At 35.0% G+C, this 12537-nt stretch overlaps 1 protein-coding gene across 1 annotated transcript in view; it reads left to right on the top strand.

The window, feature by feature from the left end:
- DNAH5 (dynein axonemal heavy chain 5) overlaps positions 1-12537 on the top strand; it is a 121122-nt gene that overhangs the window by 25637 nt on the left and 82948 nt on the right. Inside the window, exons 15-21 of the mRNA XM_088170925.1 lie at positions 4339-4545; positions 6193-6364; positions 7695-7840; positions 9827-9986; positions 10482-10724; positions 11601-11791; positions 11873-11972. Coding sequence (XP_088027051.1) covers positions 4339-4545; positions 6193-6364; positions 7695-7840; positions 9827-9986; positions 10482-10724; positions 11601-11791; positions 11873-11972 — 1219 coding nt within the window. The remainder of the gene's footprint in view (positions 1-4338; positions 4546-6192; positions 6365-7694; positions 7841-9826; positions 9987-10481; positions 10725-11600; positions 11792-11872; positions 11973-12537) is intronic.

Genomic DNA, 12537 nt, shown 5'->3' on the forward strand with positions numbered 1-12537 from the left:
GGCAGCTAAGCACCACAAAAATGCTCATTCACTTCCCCCCATGCATCGCCAGTGAGACAGGGAAGAGGAAAGGAAAAGCGAGAAAACTTGTGGGTTGAGATAAGTTGTTTAGTTAGTGAAGTGGAGAAAGAAAGAGAAAGAAAGGGAAAAGAAAGTGCTACAGAGGCAATTTCTCACCATCTCCCATGGGTCAAACAATATCTAACCAGTTCCAGAGCAGATGGTGGCTAACCCCTTCAACCCCTGCCTTTCCCTTTTCATTGCTGAGCATGATGTTATATGGCAAGGAATATCCCTTTGCTTCTTTTGTAACACTCTTTCGGTATTTCATGACGTCTGCCTGGTTTTGTCCCCTCACAGCCTTTTTTGTGCCCTCCATCCCCACTCCCAACCCCCAGTCCATTCACTGTGTGGATAGAGTGAGAACAAGAGAATACCTTGATGGGTCTGCAAGCACTGCTCACCTGAAGCATTAGTGTGTTACCAGTTTGCTTTGATAACAAATCTGATGACACCATATAAGCTGCTGTGAAGAAAATTAAATGCCAACAGAGAAAATTAACCCAGTCAGAACCAGTACAAAGTAATTTCATTTCCTATTGACAGTTTTGGGGTGCCCATGAGTGCGGGAAGGGGCAGGCTGGGGCTTGCCCTGGCGAGGCAGTGCACTGTCCCTCTTGTCTTGTCTTGACTCTATCTCCTCTTGCAATTTCTATCTGAACCCTGCTAGAACCCAGGAGCTAATAGCTATATGTGTGCTATTTTATATATTTTCTGTCTTTCTCTCTTTATCTTTCTTCTTCTAATTCTTGGAATTTTTTGAGTAACTTAAAATCAAGTGGGCTTAGAATTTCCAGAGTCAGATGGGCCGAGTTAATACTTCAGGAAGTGTTTTATGTTGTCTTAATATTGTGCTAAACCTTTTGCCAAAGTTCTGTGATTTTCTAAAGTTGCCAGTAAAGTCTTTTTTCTTGTTTTGATCTCTTGAGAATATCTGGTTGGTATTTCTCCCGTGCCTCCAACTCTGAGTTAGCCCTTTTTATGTGTGTTGCTGAACGAGACCTTACAGGCAGAACACTTTGGAGCCTGAACATTCTTCGGAGAATATGGTTTACCTTAAATTCTAAATCTCATTTGACTCGTTTTGCCCTCTTGGGTTTTGTACATAGAATTTCTGACTCCCTTTATATTATCAGATGGGTTCTGCAGGGGTTAGTTTAAAGCCTCGAAATCTCTGCAAGTTTCTACCATTGGTATGGCATATCTTTCACTTCCAGTTTCTTTGTTGCCTTATCAAAGAGCATCTTATAGAGAAATTGGCCTCTGCCTTGCAAAGCTGAAAAAGAAGGATTAGAATCTCCAGACTGTGGTTTTGAAGGTAATGTGACACCTGTCAATGCATTCGCCTGTTGTTTTTGGAACTCAGGCCCAGCTTTTGTACCCTGTGGAAATATCTGGTACTGATAAACATTAGTCTTCTCAAATATAGTATTAGATCAGATTTGGAACCAGAGGTACCAGCTGCCTTTTCTCCAGTCTATTAGGTTTTCCTGATCCTTCCTTTTTCACAATTGCATTTGATATGTGGTGTGAAATACAATTTAAATAGTCACCAAATTTGATTGTCTGATACTGTAAGTGGGAATTTTTTGTGCCAATTTGGTACAGGAAGCCAGGAGAAATGGTTGCAATATTAGGGTACATAGAATATGCTGTACAGAGACTTAGTGCTGATTATATATATTTGATGATTAATCTGGAGTTGAGTTCAAGTTGGGAATCAAGGAACCTGAACAGTAGTGCCCCTCAATTGTTGCTTCATTATTCATTACGTTTCAGGTACCTCACATCCAAATTTGGCACCATTAACCTGAATCTAGTTCGTCCTGCTTCTAGGCAGTAATGAAAACTACTATTGTACTTAAAAGGCCTTTAACTTCAATGCTTATTCTGCTAACATAGGAATTTCATATTTGTTTTCATGTTCTCTTCACAGAGAAGCTGGTGCATATGCCTCATATTTTATGGAATGAATTGTAATGCTTCAGGAAACCTTCTGCATTTGTTTAGTGTTTCTATCTTGGACAGTTTCTTTTTTGATTCCAGTGTTGAGCTGGATACCTGCATCGTTAAAAGTACACTGATGGTAGTTTTCACTGCCTTGTCTCATCTATAAAGACTAAGGAGAATGTATGATTCCTGTGGGGCTACATCTGCCCCTTTGGCTAGATGATCTAGTGATCAGATATTCTGACATGTACCATACCTTGAGGGAGCAGTCAAGTATGTTTTCCTTTCATCTTTTGTAAAATAACTATAACATCCCAGGCATCTCCCCTGAAGTGGTGCCTTCCTTTATGAGGTCTGAATCATCTGTGTTCTGTTTCTAATCTGTATTAAAACAACCTGTCTGTTTTCTCCTACAGCAGTCAAATCACACTTGGTAGCTATATAAACTTCCTGAGCCCGCTCCAGCTTCATACTCCTTAGGCAGGAACAAAGGGAGGTGGATTTGAATAAAATTTCAAGTTTGAAACATACACACATGCCTTGTAAATACATGAAAAGTATATTCTCTTTAACATACATACACTTGTCTACCAGGTATGGCAAAAAAATGTGACCACTGCTCTGGAGTCTCTTCTCTCGAGGCGAGAAGAGCGCGCACGGGTGTGGGCGTGAGTGTCACGGAACACAAGATGGAGCTCCTGCTCCACTCCTGAACAAAAGAGAAAAGCAAGAGGGGCAAGGGTCCTGTGGGGCATACAAACGGAACACAGATAGGGCTGTACCTCCTGCTACTTTTTCTTCTTCTGGACCATGTAAATGTTAAGCTTATTGCCACTTTCTGAGATTTCTGAACATTTTTGCCCCTCTTTTTCCCACTTGTTACTAGGTGGTTAACATATTATAAATCCAGATTTTTTTTTAAAGCAAAAGATTTAATTCTATTTTTTTTTTGCTATAGTAAATAATGTTCTACTTGGACATGTTAAAATAATAAATTACCTGGAAGCGTAAAAGTTACTGTAATTATTTGGCAGTGTAAGATTTGCCCCTTTGATGTGCCCCTCATTTCCATTGCTGTTTTCTGTTACCATAACAATGAAAACTACATGAGAAGAAAATATAAACAGGAGAGGAAGACTTGAGAGCACGAATAATGAGTATGAAGCTCAGAAATGAGTACAGTAAGATTTGCTGTTGAACTTTGCGGAAAAAAAAATCAGCTTAAATTTTAGGCAGTCGAGCTTTTTTTTTTGAAGACTAATGATAGTGGATAGAGCATGACATCTTCATAGACAAAAATTGATTAGATTATTTCTTGAAAAAGGCTGTGTAAAATGTCTTGATAGTACATGATATTGCTGAAGCAAGCAGTATACTCCACTATATTCTAGGCTTCGAAAGGTAATGCAAATTTTCCGTGTTCCATAAAAAAAGAAAAAAGTGCACTGAAAGGTATCAATGGGTTCTGAAACTATAGCCTAGAAATACACTCCATCTCAATGTAATGTGATGCATGAAATCTGAGGAGTGAATAAAGAACAATAAACTCATGTCAACAAAAGAACACCAGAAAACAGGAATAGTGGCAAAGTTTTTAATGACGGAAAAATTTGCCTGCCTAAGGGGATTGCTTTTTGGTGTCAGCCAAATTTTCAGTGGTGTGTGGTGATCTAAGGAATGCTTTCCTTTCTAATCAGATAGAGAACAAATGGTCTTCAAATATTTAAATAAGGCAGTTAAACCAATTGTGTGATTAGGCTTTCCTTTTAAGAATAATAAAAAAAATCTATAATAGACATTAATTTTAGTACTTTTAAAGGTTTGCCCAGATGTTGGATATAATTGTCAGTACCATTAAGATTGCTGTATCTGTAAGCTATTGGAAAAGAAGAGAAAGAAGAAATAGGGATAAGTTTATTCAAAAGATATGTGAAGAGGTTATCCAAGAATACTTTAATTCATTAAGGAGGTTGTGTGCAGCCTTATTGCATAATATTCAGTAAGCTCTAAGGGAGATGAGGGTTAAGATTTAAGATGGTTGAGGCAAGAAAATCTATGGCTCTGATTTGATTTTGGACTGTTAAATGCAGCTTATAACATTCAAGACCCAACAGAAAAAATATCTGTTAGATAAATAGCAGCTGATTATTAAGCATTTGGATCCATACACATTGTGCTAATAAATTTTTGTTTTGGATTCATATACCATATCAATATTTGTCAGCAGTACCTGATTTTAGTGTCTGCCAAAGTGATATTTATATGCAAACCGAAGTATTTTGTTGTAGTGGCTTGTCTAATAAGGAATGATGGCTTTATTTCCTGCAGGTTGAATTAACTAAAAGAGGACTTCAAACAACTCTCCTGGTAAAAGCTCCAGAAACAGGAGAATTATTTGTGAATTTTGACCCTCAAATATTAACTTTAATCAGAGAAACAGATTGCATGGCTCACATGTGCCTTGAAATTCCACCATTTGCAAGTGTTATTCAACAGCAGAGAAACTGGTACAAGAAGATTGTCAACAATTTGCACGTGGGTTTACTTTAGTTATTTTATGTATGTGTACTGTACATTAAGATGCCTGGGTTCTATGCATATGGAAGAAGATAAATGAAGATCAACAATTATGCACAAAGAAAACATTTGCAAATCTATTTTCTTATTTGTATGACTGTATTGAGGCACTTAAATTTTTTTCTTGGCTTTATGTTTTCTGTGAAGTTACTTTGCAGATGCATGGGTTTGGGGAAGCTCTGCAGAGTCGGGGACAGATATGAGAATGGGGAGGAAAGGAGGCTTACAAAATGCCTTGTGTAGTTGCTTGCTTTCTAAATGGTAAGCAATTTATCTCTCATCCAGTAATGAAGTCAACGTTGGGCAGCATTTGTTTTGAGAGGATATCTGGGAGGGAGGAACAGGTGGTCTGTTTTTAAAAAGTGTAAAGCAAGCAGCAAATAGCAGCTTTTATTTTTCTGGCACTGGTGTTTTACACAGATGCCTATAGAACAGTTTAAAAACAGAAGCTGCAACTCCTCTTTCTATTGTCTTTCAAGTCCTTTAGATATTTTAATCTGCTTATGAACAGACAAGATTCTCAATGACTCAAGATGGGGATTTGAAAATAGGTGTCCAGAAACCTATAGCTTTAAAGGCCTACTTGATACTGAAATGAGAAAAACCAAACAAACATAAGTCATAAATTCTTTACGACTTTAAATCATAATGTTATTGCCAAACATGTGAAACTAGATCAGTGGATTAAAGAGGCATTAGAAAGAAAATAGTATAATAAATTTCTGGTAAGGCTGATCTTATTAGAATTGCTGGAAAGTTCACTTAGATGTATTTTTGTCCTTGGGCTTTTTGTCATCTGTAACTCTCACTTACAGACTGAAATCTGCAAGATTTTTTTGGTATTTTCTGGTTTAAGCCCAGTAGATAACCAAGCATCACACAGTTGCTCCCTTACTCACCTCCTTGGAATGGGGGAGAGAATCTGAAGGTTAAAATAGGAAACCTGTGAGTTGAGATAAAGGCAATTTAATAGGGAAGGCAGAAACTGCATGCACAAGGAAAAAAAGGAAGGAATTATTCTGGTAAAACTAGGCAGTATCACAGCTGCTTGGGAAGACAAACACCGTAGCTCTGAGTGTCCCCCTCCTTCCTTCTTCTCCTAGCTTTCATTTTAAAGCATGATGTCTTAGGTATGAGATCCCATTAATCATTTGGGGTCCTGGCTGTGTTCCTTCCCAGTGTCTTGTGTGTCCCCAGTCACCCACAGGTAGTGTGACAAGCAGAAAAGGACTCAGTGCTGTATGAGCACTGCTTAGCAATACCTTAAATATCAGTGTATTAGTAACACAGTTGTGGTCACAAATCCAAAACATGGCATAATGTGAGCCATTGAGAATGAAATTAACTCCATTACAGCACCAGTGCAATCAAAGATTGATTTCTCTGTGAAGGAGTACTTCACACAGAGCAACAAATATATAAAGAGCAACAAATAGTGAACTTCTGCCAAAAATAATGAAAACCTTTCCCAAGCAATTAATCATAACTTAAGAATTTCAGCAATGTAAATAAGATGAATTTTCTTAGTTTAAGTAATCATAAATATATGATTATGAAGAGGTTCAATCAGTATATATTAACTAATGTTTTCATTTTCTATTTCAGGTGATGTTGGCAGAATACAAAAGAATTAAACTGAAAATACAACACCCTTTTGAACAACTGATGGCTCCTCGATTAGTAAATGTAAATGATGCTATCCAGCCAGGTCTAATTTTACTGAGCTGGACGTCTTTGAATATTGAGAAATATATTAATACAGTTTTTTCTAAGCTAGGTAGGTTACTTGCCTCCTTCCATTAACTTTTGGTTGTTTGTTCTATTCAAATGCAAGTTATATTATGAGATTACAGTTCTTTACATGATTTGCACTTAATCGATTTATATATAAAAGGTATCAGAATTTTCAACTGTCCTGTATTTCATGAAATATTTTTTTATAACACCACCTTCTTTTTGTCTTGTATGTTCATCAAATTTTTACTAATGTGTGTGTTAGGCAGTTGAGGTTACACCAAACATAAAGTACAGTGAAAAAAGCCCAATGTATTCTGAATTTAAAGAATGATGACTACTTTTCAAAAGAGCTCCGAAGTTCCAGACTTTTCCTAGTCTTGCTTTTTTGTTTCTATAATGTGCAAAACAATTTCTCAGGGAATAAAACACTGACTCAGTTGGCATTGTCGTTGCTCAATAGCATTTCATATTAGTTTTTTTTTAACATCAATCTCTTTAAAACTAATGCACACACATATTGGACAACAGCTTTAGAAAATAGATGAACCTGTAGTGTTTTCGAAAGATTATCACAAGGTTGCACTGAGATGCGTTTTTTTTCTGGAAGATACCAAATTCCTTTTCATTAGCTTAATTAATACAGCAAACGTATTTTGTTTCTTGAAAATGCTTAAGTAGTTATAATGGAAGTTTTCTGCAGTTGAAATGGCAGATTAAAGTACATTTTGGATGCTAGCCTGATATAATGCTTAATTTAATTTTGAATAATACAAAAATCAATGTGTGGATCAGGCACCTTGCTGCTATTTCAGCTTCAGCAATGAAAGCAGATTGCTATTAAACTGAAAATTCTAGTGATTGTTTTCTGTTAAATATTGTTTGGCCTTTAACATTTGTTTGAAGCATAGAGATTTTATTTGCTGAAAGTTTCTGTTGCTAGTAGGTTCTCCAAGTTGTAACTAGCTCAAGCTGTAGGAGAAGATGAAATACTGTTAGCCCTCAATTAAATGTTAATGTCTTAATGTTTGAAATATGTATCCTTTAAGTTAATCTTATATATATTTATGATAGATACTATATTTTATATAGAAAGCTCTATGATATTTGTACAATAGCTTATATAATATTATAGTTATCTTTTAGCATGTAGATAGCATATGCTAGGTAAGTATCTGTTATGAAAAAATTATGATTCTTGTGGTGAAGCTTGCCATCAAAGTTTAGATTTTTGAAGTAAATTGGTTAAGGTGCAGAATTCATATACAATAGAATATGATATTTTGTTGAGGTAAAAATTTAAATGGGACTCTGTAAAGGCTATTGATTCAAACTTTTCAGCTTGTCTTGAATCTTCTATTTTCTTCAAAAAGCTGGGCTGGAGTTATTGCTTGATCGAGTGAATGACTTGGTTGAATTTCGTATTGATGCTGTCCTTCAAGAAATGAATACAGTGCCGCTCTGTATGTTGCCAGAAGATGAACCACAGAGCTGTGAGGAATTTCTCCAAAAGACTAAGGTTAGTAGATAAAAGTTTCATGAAGAAGAGATTGATGACTTTGAGTTTAGATATTTTTCTTTTTTATGAGGTAAAAAATTCTGAATGCAGAACTAATGAAGCCTGTGTGGGGATACGCATGGAAATCCCCACTTGCTTGTCTGGGACCTCAAAAAGGAACAAAAGTACCAAATGAAAAGAGATCTGAGCTGAGATGTTCTTTTCTATTCAGTATTAATGTCAAGCTGGATCATGTATGATATTTCTTTTATGCTTTCATACCGCTCAAATTTTTTTCTTCTATGATAGTATCTTTTCTTTTGGTCATTATTCCTGTTTAAATAAGGGAATTCTCCAGCAGTTGTCTGAGGACAGTAAATTCTATGGAAACTCTCTATAGTTGGTAATGGTATGTGGAAAATATATGCAGAAGTACCTGGGTGAAGGTGTTCTAGGAAAACACCCTTCCTTTGTGCCATCAAAATACTTTTATGTTGACGGTAATTAACTATAAGCATGTAAATTGTTGGTTAGAAAGCTGATTAAGGTTACAATTAAATTGAATATCAGAATAATTTTGTGAAGCAATAGTAAGATATTGCATTTTAGGTTATAATGTGTTTTCTTCTGAAATAAACTTTGTTCTGATAAAGATTAGAAAATCAAGTAGATAATCCCCATTCCTTTTCTCTTGTAGCAATAAATATTACGAATGATAGTTTTGATTGTCTTAGTGTATTTAACTCTTTGACCTTTTCTCCTTTGGCCATTGTAACAACTTACCTTGTTAAATATAGAGTAAAATTTAAAATAATATTATATGGAATGAGTATCGTAAACCTCATAATCCATAGTTATTTTTGTTGATCCTGCTCCTTCCCGATTGGGCAGGTACTAAAATATATATTCACTAAGGGAAAAATATGTGAGAGTGAGTGAGCACAAAAACTTCTCTGCACAATATGGTAACTTGAAACCTTGAACTGCTACATAGCAATTACACACACAGCAATTTCAAAGGGCCAGTTGAATTGAGTTAGGAGAGTAAGAGGGTATAAGGACCCCAGTTATGGGTGCAATGAAAATAGTAACAGTTTGTAAGCTTATTGTAACTTTTAATTAGAGGGGACTAGAAATAACTTCTGTCACCTAACAAGTGTCTTTAAATTTCTAAAGAAATTGCTATAACAAAAATGATTATCCAGTGGAAAAATCCCAGGATACTTTAATGGTTGCTGTGATATTACAAATCACATCTGCCTTCTCTGAACTCAACAGAACCATTAGGAAGGCCAAAGATTATGTCTTGAAATTTGAAAATGGCTGAATATTTCCAATTATTGATTTTTAATTAAACAAAGCTAGTCATGTTTGTTTAAGCTGAATGCAATATAAGACAACAATGAAGTAAAATATTAAAAGGCCATTGTAGATAAAAATGAGTTAGTTGAAGCATATTTGATTGATTTTATTATAAATATTGGAGAAAAAAAGATGCACAATATGTAATTAATTTCTGAATTTTATATAATCTCATCCTTTGATTTCTTCACTCCCTAGTTAATAATTTGTGTGTTTATTTTAATAATAAATACAGTTTGTATAGATTTTATCTTCTATTTAACTGCAAATGGGAAATATGATTGGCTAATACCTATTCCAAGAAGTGTGGAATCTCCTATGTCTACATTGGAAAACTAAGAAAATTAAGAGGCCTTGGTTTTGGGACCCTTTTCGAGAAACTAGGCATTATAAACATTGATTAATAATATTAACTAATGAATCATGTGATTTGAGAAATAAGCCAAAATAATGTTGAAAGACATTTATGCTGTCTTGTTGATACCTAATATTTTGGAACAAACCAATTTAAAACCCAGATTGTATATAGATCTGGTTTTTTGCAAATCTTAGGCCTTGACACTTGTGTAAATAAAGGCTGCTATGACTGAGAAATTGACAGGAGAATTGGGACAATAAGAGAATATTGTTTTGGTTTGATAACAGGAGCTCTGTATAAAAGGTTCTCGGACTTTAGACTTAAAAAGCTCACTGGTGGAAGCTGCTGCTAATGATCTGATTAACATGTTACTTGACACTGAGGAACAGGTCGGTAAAGATGAGAAGTCAATTGCACCCAGTGGTGAAGAAAGGGACAAAAATACAGGTAAGAATATTGTATTGCTTGGTGTTTGCTTCTTTTTCATGCTGATAATTTGTGTTGGGTGACATTGTAGTTTAGGTGACTGAAGTACTGAATAGTATCTAATGTCTAAAGACTTTTCTTTGAATTTGCCTCAGTAATGAATAATCTAACAATCGTTTATCATCTACAAAATAGGTCAATATTATTTATCTAACTTGGACTTTGGAAGGTTTGTGCCATAGAACTTACTTAGGTTACTTAGTAACCTTAGTTTATTGTTGGACTTCCTAGAGAAAGAGAATAAGAAATAATATCTAAATTTTGATGATAATTATGACAGTTTGTACTGAATAAGAAGGCAGATAGGAATAAAAGGCCTGTTACATTGAGGAGCAGATTACAAATGAGTAATTCTGTACTTCCTTAAAATTATTTCAGGCACCTGTGGAGGTGTTACTTTATGGTATTTTCAAGTCCCTTAAGTAAATTTAACTAACTGGATTTATGATGTTTTAGCGATAGAAGAGGAAAGAAGATTGAAAATCTTGACTTCCTCGCAAAATTCCAGTGGGATGTGGGCTGGCTTGTCTCCTACAGCAAAGAGGAAGAGAATGGATTTGGAAAAGTTAGAGGAAGAAGCCAATGAACTGCTTTCTTACTTCAACAATCGTAACATTGATGCCCTTTTGAAAGTCACGCGAAGCGCTCTGGAGACCATCCGCAAGCGCATTCATGCATCTTCCACCATCAACTTCTTAGGTGGCTGCATTGTAGACATTGCTCTTTTAGGCCATATAAATAAAAATGTAATACCCCATAACTCTATAAACAAGAGTTGCAAGTGTAAAAGAGGGGAAAACAAAGGGATTATGATTAAGCTATTTTGTTAAGTTACAGTTGTGTATTTTCAAAGGTATTTTTTTCTTGTGACAGTAGGAAAGTGTCATTACAATGCTGTTTCTCTTAGGACTCACTGTACTGTTCTGAAGCCAATATTATAATTGGAGCTAGACTTGGTAGATGAGTTTCTGATAAGACCTTGATAACTGGATAAGTTATCACTGAAGTTAAAAGTTATCAATTATTAACTTAGAACTTGATAACTTGACAAGATCTGTTTGACCTTGCCTTTTACAGGAAACTGTACAAAAAAAAATAAGGATGTCTTTTTTCTCTTACTAATTGCCTTCAGATGTTTCCATACCTGGTGATTGAACACTGTTTTGAAGTGTTTTATTGTCGCATGCCTTTAAGAAATTAAAATAATGGCAGTTGTCTTTGATCTCTATAGTTTATAAGGCAATTCTGTGCCCAATTAAATATGATGACTAGGAGTACCAGATAACAAAATTGTCTCCTAAACAGAGTTTAGCTGCACAGAATAAGTTGAAGAGAAGTTTCATGGAGAAACATAGTTTTGCACTTACTTTTCACTTCTGCTGCTGTAGAGTTTAGCAGTACATCTTATAAATTACTCAGGAATTCTTTTTCCCTTCAGAAATTACACTCAATACTCTACATTAGGAGTTATATTTATTGGTTTATATCAAAACAATGCCTAGTTTGATGTCTTGAAAAAAATATGAACAGCTTTTTTGTTTTGTTTTTTTCTTCTGTTTTTTGTCTTTTATTTAGAAAATCACAGTATGTCTAAGCAGAAAAAAGGTGCTCATCCTATAATTAGGACTAATATTAACCTATCTATCCCTAATATCATCATGATACCCTCTTTGGATGAGGTACAGCAGACACTTAATAAAGCTGTAGATAGTATTGTGAAAGTAATGAAGGGAGTTCGGCAGTGGAGTAAGGAGAGAATATCCAAGGTTGGTGTTTTTAAAAGTCTTACTTAGAACTAATGGTGCAAAACTGCTGCAAATAAAAAATAAACATTATTCTCTCTTCAGAAGAAAGCGTTAGAGAGAAAAGTTGTTCCTTTGTGGTGTGGGAGCAGAGACAGCGACTCTGATGATGGAATAAAAGAGACTGGAAAGGAAAACAGCCATGGTAACGATAAATTCTGACATTGCTAAATTTGAATGTTAGGTAAATGTGATTTATACAGAACATATTGGAAGATATTAATTACAAAATACATCAAAAACAGTAGACTTGATAGATTTTAAACAACCTCACAGATTTTAAATTGCCTCAGAGAAGAAATCTCTTTCTCATTAGAAACCAGGTTTGCCACTTGTACTTCTGTGGATTTGAGTAAGAGGATTTTTTTTTTTTTCGGTGCTCCTTGAAGCATTTTATTGCTTTGGGTTACAGCATATATATTGGTTACAATTATAGTCACTTTTGTTACAGAATAATCTTTCATGATTTGTCAGTGTGGTTCATAATTTGGCATGTTCAAATAGCATCTTAGAGCTTGTGTTTACCCTTTAAGAAGGGTAAGTTTAACTTTCACAATACCTGGTATTGAATAAAAATGTCCATGTAAATTGCAGTAATGGTGTAGAGAGGATTGTGTAAGAGATTGAATAGACAAGAATTTCTAAACGGATTTTCATTATTCTGTTTTGTCACCAGACATCAACTTATTGAAGTCATTAGTTCAAGGAAA

This window comes from Sturnus vulgaris, chromosome 1 (assembly GCF_052056855.1).
Source record: "Sturnus vulgaris isolate bStuVul1 chromosome 1, bStuVul1.hap1, whole genome shotgun sequence".
In the NCBI taxonomy this organism is placed as follows: domain Eukaryota; kingdom Metazoa; phylum Chordata; class Aves; order Passeriformes; family Sturnidae; genus Sturnus; species Sturnus vulgaris.